General features: G+C 69.3%; 2 protein-coding genes across 3 annotated transcripts; both read right to left on the minus strand.

Annotated features, from left to right (window-relative positions):
• Nucleotides 1–362: 362 nt before the first annotated feature.
• On the minus strand, nt 363–3,453 carry ASB16 (ankyrin repeat and SOCS box containing 16). Its single transcript, XM_082785561.1, has 5 exons — nt 3,127–3,453; nt 2,463–2,730; nt 1,248–1,740; nt 702–815; nt 363–597 (listed from the first exon to the last, which is right to left on the minus strand). Exons 1-5 carry the CDS (start codon nt 3,437–3,439, stop codon nt 412–414), a joined length of 1,374 nt encoding a protein of 457 aa, XP_082641687.1. The 5' UTR covers nt 3,440–3,453; the 3' UTR covers nt 363–411.
• Nucleotides 3,454–3,757: 304 nt separating this feature from the next.
• HROB (homologous recombination factor with OB-fold) lies at nt 3,758–6,764 on the minus strand. Of its 2 annotated transcripts, none has more exons than XM_082785563.1 (10): nt 6,700–6,764; nt 6,524–6,565; nt 5,584–6,201; nt 5,385–5,468; nt 5,128–5,265; nt 4,926–5,034; nt 4,725–4,810; nt 4,508–4,618; nt 4,179–4,371; nt 3,758–4,009 (listed from the first exon to the last, which is right to left on the minus strand). In XM_082785563.1, the coding sequence occupies exons 1-10, from the start codon at nt 6,700–6,702 to the stop codon at nt 3,936–3,938; spliced, it is 1,458 nt and encodes a 485-aa protein (XP_082641689.1). In that variant the 5' UTR covers nt 6,703–6,764; the 3' UTR covers nt 3,758–3,935. The 2 variants fall into 2 exon arrangements, with proteins under 2 accessions (XP_082641689.1, XP_082641688.1); XM_082785562.1 differs by having other exon boundaries at nt 5,128–5,268.
• Nucleotides 6,765–9,818: the final 3,054 nt, after the last annotated feature.

Here is a 9,818-nt window from a genome sequence, read left to right on the forward strand (position 1 = left end):
CCTGGGACCTTCTCATCACCCCCCTAAGGACCCTGTCCCCCCCCCCAGGCCCTTGTCACCCCCCCAGGCCCTTCTTGTCACCCCCAAGTCCCCCATCACCCCCCACCCAGAATCCTGTCCCCCCCCAATACCCTGTCACCCCCCCCAGACTTTCTTATCACCCCTCCCAGGACCTCGCCACCCCCCCCAAGACCCCGTCCTCCCCCCCAATACCTTATCACCCCCCCAGAACCCTATCACCCCCCCCAAACCCTCCCCCCACCCCCTCCCACCCCCTTACCCCCCCACTCCCCCCACCCCAACCCCCAAATCACCCCCCACCCTCCCCCTCTCCCCCTCCTCTTTTATCCCACACCGCTGGAGGGGAGGGAGGGGGCCACCCCCTAATCCCCCCCCCACCCCCCCCCCCCTTTAGGAGATGGCCCCCTCGAGGGGCAGCTGCAGGTATTGGCGCAGGGGGGGGGGCAGCGCGAGGTGCGGCAGCGCGGCGGGGCAGCGGGCACCCAGGTGGCGGCGCAGGGCGCAGCGAGCCAAGTGCTGCAGGCACCGCGGCCGCCCCGCCGCACGCACCGCCGAGGCGTAGAAGTCCCGGTGCTCCTGGGGGGGGGGACAAAATACACGAGGACACTTGGGGTGACGAGGTTGTGGTGGGCGCAGGGCCCCCCCCCCCCCTGTATGCATCACCCCGGGGGTCCCCTCACCTCCCACAGCTCGGGGGGCACGGCGCCCACCCAGGCGTCGGCGGGCGGCACGCGCTCCGAGGCGTTGAGCAGCAGCTCCAGCGCCGGGGGGTGCCCGCAGCAGAAGCGCAGCATCTGCAGGACACCGCGCCGGGGGGGTGAGGGGGGGGGACACGCACACATACACACATCGCGTGGCACCCCCCCCCACACCAACACGCTGCTCCGTGACCCTTTCCATCACCCACCTCGGGGTGCCCGCAGCATCTGCAGGACACCGTGCCAGCGGGGTGGGGGGACACCGCGTGGCACCCGCCCACGCACCCCCACACTTAATCCTCGACCCCTTTGACACCCCCCCACCCCCCTCCACTTAATCCTCGACCCCTTTGACACCCCCCACACACCCCCACTTAATCCTCGACCCCTTTACCACCCACCTCGGGGTGCCCGCAGCAGAACCGCAGCATCTGCAGGACACCGCACCGTGCCAGCGGGGTGGGGGGACACCGCGTGGCACCCCCCCACACACCCCTCCACTTAATCCTCGACCCCTTTACCACCCACCTTGGGGTGCACGGGCCCGGCGCCGTGCAGCAGCAGCAGCGCGATGGTGCGCTCGGGGCGCTGCTGCGGGTACTCGTGGAGGGCTCGCAGGGCGCAGTCCATGGGGGTGTCCCCGGCACCGTTGCGCACGGTGGGGTCGGCGCCGTGCCGCAGCAGCAGCCGGGCCAGCCCGTGCTGCCCGTTGGCGCAGGCGTTGTGCAGGGGCGTGTGGCCCTTGCGGCCGGCGGCCCGGGGGTCCGCGCCGGCGGCCAGCAGCCTCTCCGCTACCTGCAGGTAGGCGGGGGTCTCGGGGGGTCGCTCGGCGGCGGCGCAGGCGGCGTTCAGGGGGGTCTCGCCCTGGCGGCTGCGCCGGGCAGGGTCGGCGCCGTGCCGCAGGTACAGGGCCACGTGCGCCGCCAGCCCCCGGCTCGCCGCCACGTGCAGCGCCGTCAGCGCCCGCTCCCGCGTCCCCAGGTTCACCCGCGCCCCGTGGGCCAGCAGCAGCTCCGCGCACCTGTGGGGGGGTGATAAGGGGGGGGTAGGGGGTCGGTGACCCCCCCCCCCGGGTGGGTACAGCCCTCGCGCTGCGCCCCATGGAGCATCCACGCGACCCCAGGGCACGGGGATGGGGTGGTGTGGGGTCATGGGGGCGTGGGTTTAGGGTTGGGGGCGTGGTTTGGGCGCGTGGGTGTGGCTTCATGATGGGGGCGTGGCGCTGAGTGGGTGTGGTTTTGGGGCGTGGCTTGGAGTGGGCGTGGTGTGGTTTGGGGGTGTGGTTTGGCACAGGGCGGGGCGCGGGGAAGTTGTGAATGGAGGGTGGGGGTGGGGCCTAATATGCAGATGAGGGTGGTCCGCCTGGGGGCGGGGCTTGGGGAGGGAGGTGGGGCTTGGTAGCTGAGGGTGGGCGGGGCTTGGGGATGGGCGGGGCTTGGCATGCAGATTAGGCAGGGAGCGGTGGGTGTGGGCTGGGGCATGGTAGGGAGTATGGGCGTGGTCTTGTATGCAGATTAGGTGGGCGGGGCTTTCGGATATAGATGGAATGGGTGGTGTTTCGCATACAAATTAGGTGGGCGGGGCTTGAATGTAAATTAGGGGGGTGGAGCCTGGCACAGAGGGCACCCAGCCTGGGGCTGGCTGGGCAGGAGCGCGACCTCTCATACAGACCGAGGGGGCGCGGCATTGCACGGAGGGGGGCGGGGCATGCAAATCAATGCAGATGAGGGGGGCGGGGCTTACGGCAGGCTGTCGGGTGCCGTGCAGAGGTGCAGCGGGGCCGTGCCCTCGGCGCTCAGCAGGTTGGGGTCGGCGCCGAAGTCGAGCAGGAGGCGGGCGCAGGCGGGGCGGGGGGCGGCGGCGGCGTCGTGCAGGGGGCCCCGGCCCCCCACCACCGCATCCACCTCCGCCCCCCGCAGCAGCAGGTGCCGGGCGCAGTCCTCGTAGCCCCGGGCGGCCGCGATGCGCAGCGCCGACGTCTGCTTCTTGCGGGGGCTCAGCACCCACAGCCCTGCGGCGGGGAGTGGGGTCAGGGTTGGGGCAGGGGGGGGCAGCCCCCAGCCCCGGTTGGTGAGACGTGGAGATGTGGACCCCCCCCTCCCCAAAGTCCTGACATCACAGCCCCCAACAACCCGCTAGGTTTAAGGGAAGCAAGCCCCAAATCCTCCCCATGATCCTTCCCAAAAATCCTCCCCCCCAAAATCCTCCCCCAAAAATCCTCTCCCCAAAACCCTTCCCCCAAAATCCTCCCCCAAAATCCTCCCCCAAACCCTAGGGCAGGACCCCAGCGTTCTCCCCCTCCCTTTCCAAAACCATTCCTCTTTGCTCTCCCCCCCAACCCTATAAGCAAGGAGAGGACCCCCCCAGCCCCTCTCTGCCCCCCCCAGCCCCCCCCCCAGCCCCGTACCCTGCTCGGGCGACCACACCAGCTCCTCGCTGACCGTCTCCAGCACCATGTTGGCGGTGGCCTCGTCCTTGAAGATGCTCTTGACGCGCTCCAGGTCCCCGGTGTAGAGAGCGTTGTGGACGGCGGGGTCCCGGCAGTACTGGGGGCGCCGGGGGGGGCCGTGGAGGGGCCGGGGGGCCACGGGGGGCAGCAGGCGCCTCGTGGATAATTCCCGGGCCAGGGCGCGCCGGCGCTCCTCCTGCTCCAGCAGCTCCCGCTGCAGCCGCAGCGAGCGCAGGGCCGAGGAGGAGAAGGCGAAGGTTTCGTGGGCCATGGGGGGCTGGGGGAGGCCGGGGGGGGGGCCGCGAGCTGCCTCCTGCGGTGGGCTCGGGGTTATAAATAGGGCCGCGGCCGGGCCCTCGTGTCCAGGGGCTGCCCTATAAATAACCGCCCCGCGGTAAACACGGTCACGTTGGCTGGGGGGGGCCAGGGAGCTCGGCTTGTTGGGGGGGGGACAGGGTGGGGGATCCCCGATCTTTGTGGGGGGGATGTGAGGAGATGAGGGGGGGTGTGGATGCCCCCCAGGAAGGGTTTTGGGGGGCTGGGGGCAGAGGGAATCAGCGGCGCGAGGGATGAGCAGAGCGAGCCGGAGCACAACAGTCCTTTAATAATTAAACGCCGGGTGGGGAGGGCACAGAGGGGCTGCCCCCCCCCAGGATCTATCCCCGCGGGGCTCCCCAGCCCCAAAACAAACCCGGTGAAGGCATGGAGGGACGGGAAGGCGGCCGGCAGCCGGGGCAGCGCCCGCTCGCTCGGGGCCTTCGCCGCGCTCAGCAGCAGTCGGCTTGGGCTGGCGCCGAGAAGAAATCCTCGGGGAGCTCCCCCAGGAGCCCGTCCAGGTCGTCTGCGGGGGGGGGGGGACAGAAAGGGGGGTCCTGAGGTGCTCACGGGGAGGAATCACCCCTGTGCCGGGGTGAGGCCGCCTGCAGCACGCCAAGGGGCTCCCGGAGGGTTTCTCCTGCAGGGCACCGGGCTCCTTCCCCCCCCCCAAATGTCCCCCACGTCCCACTCACCCACGTCGCAGCCCTCAGCCCCCCCAGGCTCCTCGTGCCCGGGTTCGTGGCTCCGTGCCTGCAGCCAGAGGTTTTCGGGAGGCTGCTGGGGGCCGTGGCTGCCCGGTCCCAGTGGTCCCCAGTCCCCAGGGGCAGGGACGTCCCCGGGGATCGGTGCCGGATGCTCCTGGAGAGACCCGGCCGGGGCTGGGACCTGCAAAAACCCCACACAGCAGGGACTGAGAGACGTGGTGAGCCCACGGGGGGGATTTATCCATCCTGCCGAGCCTCCCGCTTGCCCCCAGAGCTCGTCCCCAATCCCCCCGGCCCCCCCCCTGAAGCCCCCTCACCTCGGGCTGCGAGAGGCTCGAGCCCTCGAGCTCGGGCGGGTAGATCCTGAGCAGGTTGGCGGGGGTGACGTTGAGGTAGTGGTTGCGGTGGGACGGGGAGAAGACCCCCACCTGCGGGGACAGAGCCACGGGGTCGGGATCGGGGACACCGGGGGCGAGCGGCACCCGCGGCAGGAGCGACCCCGGTGCTGCGGGGCCGTCCCCGTGCGCCCCGTACCTGCTGCAGCAGCAGCACCGCGCCGGGCTTCAGCTGGCCCTGCCTCTCCTCCAGCAGCAGGCGATGCACCGTGCCCTGCATCTCCCCTGTGCGTGCCCCCCCCCCCAGGCTCTGCGTTACCAGGGGGGGCCGCCCGTGGGGTCTGGGGGCACGGGGCGGGGGGGGGTGGAAATAGGACAGGCCTGGCCCCAAAAGGCTCACCCGTGGGGTCCCTGAAGACGGCGCCGGCGTCGACGTTGGTCCTGGTGAGGCTCTTGAGCATCACGGCCATGCTGGGCACCTTGTTCCTGGGGAGCTGCCGCAACGCCGCCTGCGGGCACCGACCCCGCTCACGCCCCTGTGTCCCCCCCACCCCCGGGGGGGGCCCTCAGGGCATCGTTGGGGGCGCGGGACCCCCCCTCACCTTGCGCAGCACCATGACCACGCTGTAGGTGCGGAGGAAGCAGCCGGGGTCCCGCTCGTCCAGCCCCAGCTCCGTCTTCATGGCCAGCCAGGGACCCCTCCCGAAATCCTCCTCGGGGGGCTGGGGGGAGCTGGGCAGCTCCTGGGGGGGGGGGGGGCACGGAGGAGACGCCGTCACCACGCGGTGGCCCCCGGTGCCACTGTCCCCAAGTTGGGGACATGGGGGGGTCACAGGGGGGGTCACAGGGGGGGTCTTACCTCCGCCCGCACCTTCGCCACCGCCCCGTGCGCCGGCGCCGTGGGGGCCGCGATGAGGACGTGCTCCAGGAGCTTCCCGGCGTGCTGGGGGGGGGCAAAACCGCGCTCACACCCCCCCCCTGAGGGGGGGGCAGCCCCACACCAAGCTGGGGGTGAAGCCCCCCCGGGATCCCCCCCCCCCCAACCCCTTGGCACCCACCTGCTGGGGCAGGATCCCCGCGGGGCCGGGGAAGCGGCGCGTTTTTCCCCGGGGGGGGAGGCGTGGGGGGGCCGGGGGGGCCCTGCTGGCGGCCGCCACCAACTGCACCAAGTGGTTGGTGACCAGCGGCGTCGGCAGCCCCCCGGGGGGGGGCTCTTGAGGGGGGGGCTCCTTGCCCACCGCCCCCTCCCGCGGGGCAGCGGGGGCCCTGGGGGGCTGTGCCGGGGGGGGCCGCTGCCCTGTATTTTGGGGGGGTGGCCCCATGGGAGCGGGGGGGGTCCTGGGGGGGCCGCCGCCAGCTGCCGTGGGTCTCAGCGCCAGCCTGGGCCCGGGGCCTGCTGTGGGGGGGGGCAGGGGGGGGCGCCCCCCAGGCTGGGGGGGGGGCGTCTCAGCGCCCAGCCTGGGCTTCTTGCGGGCCCCCCCCGGCCCCTCGCCCCCCTCCAGCTCGGCGCAGGCGGCCAGCAGCAGCCAGTCGGTGGCCAGCTCGTCCTGGGGGGGGGCCACATCCCAGCTGGGGGGGGCTGCGGCCTGGCTGCCCCCCCCCGGCTCTGAGCTGCTGCTGCTGCTGCTGGGGGGCGCGAAGCGGTTCTCGGCGTCCTGCACTGCCGAGAGGAAATCCTGGGGGGGGGGCGAGAGAAAGGTGGCGGTGGGGGGGGCACAGGGACCCCCCCCATGTCCCTGCGGCCCCCCCCAAGGTCCCTGTGTCCCCCCCATGTCCCTGTGTCCCCCCCCATGTCCCTGTGCCCCCCCCTATCCCTGTCCCCCCCCCATGCCCCTGCCCCCCCCATGTCCCTCTGTGCCCCCCCACATCCCTGTGCCCCCCCCCTCCAGTACCTGCACCTCCCCCCCAAGTCCCTACCCCCCCCCCCAAGGTCCGTGCCCCCCCCCATGTCCCTGTGCCCCCCCCATGTCCATGACCCCCCCCGTGCCCCCCCCTCACCTCATCCGCCAGGTCCCCGAACAGCTCCTGGAGGCGCCGGGCCTGCGGGCGAGGGGAGGCCTTGGGGGGGCTCTGAGGGGCCTGGAGGGGGGGCTCGGTGCCCCCCCCCTTCCCCAGGGACCCCCCCCGAGCCCCCCCCCCGGCCCTGCCCCCCCCCCAAAGCCCGGCGGCGTTACCATGGCAGCGGCGCGAGGCGGAAGCGGCGGGGCCGGGGCTCGAACCCGCGGCCCCCGAGAGGGGAAACGGGAAGGGGGGGGCGGGGGGAGGGGGCGGGGCCTCAGAAATCCCCGCCTTCAGGGGCGGGGCCGCCTCGTGCGCGCGCGCGCGCGTGTGCAAGAGCCCGGGGCCGCGTTGCACGCCCGCTGTGCGCGCGCTTGCTTTGCCGCGCGTGCACGGGGCTTTGCACGCCCGTGGTGCACGGGCACGAGGGGTTTTGCACGCTGTGGGTGCACGAGTGCAGCTGTGCGCCCCCCGATGTGCACGCACGGGTGCCGGTGCACGCTAATGGTGCATGCAGGTGTGCAGCTGCCCAGCAACCTGTTGCACGGACACTCGTGGTGATGCACACACTTGGGTCATTGCACGCTCGCTGTATGCATGTGTGTCACTGAACAGTCGCTGCACACGTCTGTCATTGCACACCCGTATATTGCACGCTCACGTGTTGTTGCATGCCCACTACACAGATGTCATTGCACACAGGGCACACTCACTTGTCGTTGCACGCTCATGTCATTGCATGCTAAGTGCATACTCATGTTATTGCACGCTTACTGCACACGTGTCCTTGCACCCTCACATGCCATTGCAAACTTATTGCACACTCGTGTGTTATTGCACACACACATCTTAGTACGCTCAGTGTACGCATCCATGTTGTTACACACTCATTACACACTGATGTCATTGCACGCACACTACACACACATGTAGTTGCACACATTCATGTTATTGCACACTTGTGTCGTTGTACACACACTACACATGTGTGCAATTGCACGCCTACATGTCATTGAATGCTCACGTTGTTGCACATTGTATGCACGCTGCGCACACATGTAATTGCGCACACGTCATTGCATACTTATTACAGGCATGTCATTGCACACTCATGTGTCATAGCACGCGCAGTGCACACACGTTTTAGTCACACACACCTTGCACACTTATTGCACATTTATGTCATTGCATGCACACTACATGCATATGTGTCATTGCACACACATGTGGCGTTGCACACTCATTGCACGCTTGCATGTCATTACACATTTGTTGCACACTCAGTGCACTGATTTCATTGCGCGGAAACGTGCTGCAGTACACTAGTTACACACTCATTGCACACTCACTGCATGTGTGGCATTGCACACTCATCATTGCACAGTCATGGCACATTCACATGGCACTGCATACGCATGTGTCGTTGCACTCTCATTGCACACTCATTGCACACATATTATTGCCCACCAGTTGCACACTCGCACATCATTGCGCACTTGTTGCACACTCAGTGCATGCTCAGGACACGCATATCATTGCATACACACATCATTGCACGCTCGTTGCACACTGACTGCACACTGACATGTCATTGCACACACATATTTGCACACCCATTGCACATCCGTTGCCCACTTGCTGCCCACTTGCACCTCATTGCACACACACATCATTGCACACTCGTTGCACACTCACACATCATTGCACACTCGTTGCACACTCACACCTCATTGCACACTCCTTGCACACTCAGTGCATGCTCAGCACACACATATCATTGCACACACACCATTGCACACTCATTGCACACTGACACATCATTGCACACACATCTTTGCACACCCATTGCACACTCCTTGCACACTCACGCCTCATTGCACACACGCATCATTGCACACTCGTTGCACACTCACATGCCATCACACACACCATTGCACACTCATTGCACACTGACACGCCATTGCCCAGCTGTTGCACACTCACACCTCATTGCACACGCACACCATTGCACACTCGTTGCACACTCAGTGCACACTCGCACCTCATTGCACACTCGTTGCACACTCACGTCCCACCCCCCGCCCACCCCCACCCCCACCCCCACCCACTCCCCCTCCTTCCCCCTTCCCCTTTAAGCCCCCCCCACGCCTCGCTCCGCCCCCGAGGGGAGGGAGGGGGGTGGGGGTGTGGAGTGGAGGGGGTGGGGGGGGGGGGGGGGGGGGGTCGAGGCTATTTTTAGCACAGGGTTCCGTCACGTGACGGCGAGTGACGTCACCGAATGTTGTTGTCGGGGCGGGCGGGGCCGGGCGCCGAAGATGGCGGGGCGGCGGGCGGCGCGGCCGGGAGGGGCGCAGGTACCGGGGGGGGGGGGGCGTGCAACGAGGGGGGGGGGGCCGTGCAATGCCCGGGGGGGGGCCGTGCAATTCCGGGGGGGGCCTGGGAAGCCGGGGGGGGCCGTGCAATGCGGGGAGGGGAGCGGGGCAACGTGGGGGGGCCGTGCAATGAGGGGGGGGCCGGGGGGGGCCGTGCAATAAAGTGGGGGGGTGCAATAAAGGGGGGGGGCGTGCAATGCTGGGGGGGGTCTGGGAGCCGGGGGGGCTGTGTAATGCTGGGGGGGGGCCGGATAACGCGGGGGGCTGCTCGTGGATGGGGGGGGGGCTATGCAACGCCGGGGGGGGATGTGTAATGCTGGGGGGGGGCTGTGCAATGAGGGGGGGGGCTGGGAAGCCGGGGGGGGCATGCAATAGAGGGGGGGCCGTGCAAGCTCGGTGGGGGCTGTGTGATGCGGGGGGGGGGGGGGTTGTATTGTTGGGGGGGGTGCGCGTTCCCTTGGGGGAATGGTTTCGGGGGGTGGGGGGGGGGCGGGGGGGGCCGTGCGCCAGCGCGGCGGCTCCGCAGCACGGGCCCGGTGCGAGCGGGGGGGGCGCAGCAGCAGCAGCATCGGCTGGGGGGGGGACACGACATAGGCCAGCCCCAGCGTGGCCCCCCCCCAAAACCGCTTCGCACCCCCTTTGCCCCCCCCCCCCCTCCACGGGGGTCCCGCGTGGGGTGCGGCCCCCTCCCCACTCACATCCCGGGGGGGGCTGCGATTTGGGGCCGTGCTGCGCCCCCCCCCCCCCGCGTGCTGCAGAGCCTTGTGTAACGCTGCCGGCCGGGGCCCCCCCCCCCCCCCCAGGGCCCCCCCATGCTCCTCCATCCCCCCCCCACCCCCTATTTTACCGTGGGGGGCCATGGGAACAGATGCATGGGGATGAATGGGGGGGACACCAAAATGTGGGGAGGGGATGGTGCTGAA

This window comes from Aythya marila (genome assembly GCF_965140915.1).
Source record: "Aythya marila genome assembly, contig: HAP1_HAP1_SCAFFOLD_835, whole genome shotgun sequence".
NCBI classification, from domain to species: domain Eukaryota; kingdom Metazoa; phylum Chordata; class Aves; order Anseriformes; family Anatidae; genus Aythya; species Aythya marila.

What these genes read in the sequence shown, in the direction of transcription:
- ASB16 (XM_082785561.1), bottom strand. Translation starts at nt 3,439, where the DNA reads ATGGCCCACGAAACCTTCGCCTTCTCCTCCTCGGCCCTGCGCTCGCTG. An exon ending in ACGGCACCCGACAGCCTGCC is followed by an intron (nt 1,741 to 2,462) that starts GTAAGCCCCGCC and finishes ACCCCCCCACAG; the next exon opens with GTGCGCGGAGCTGCTGCTGG. An exon ending in CCGGGCCCGTGCACCCCAAG is followed by an intron (nt 816 to 1,247) that starts GTGGGTGGTAAA and finishes GGTGTCCTGCAG; the next exon opens with ATGCTGCGCTTCTGCTGCGG.
- HROB (XM_082785562.1), bottom strand. An exon ending in TGGCGAAGGTGCGGGCGGAG is followed by an intron (nt 5,269 to 5,384) that starts GTAAGACCCCCC and finishes CCCCCCCCCCAG; the next exon opens with GAGCTGCCCAGCTCCCCCCA. An exon ending in GGCTGAGGGCTGCGACGTGG is followed by an intron (nt 4,010 to 4,178) that starts GTGAGTGGGACG and finishes CCCCCCCCGCAG; the next exon opens with ACGACCTGGACGGGCTCCTG.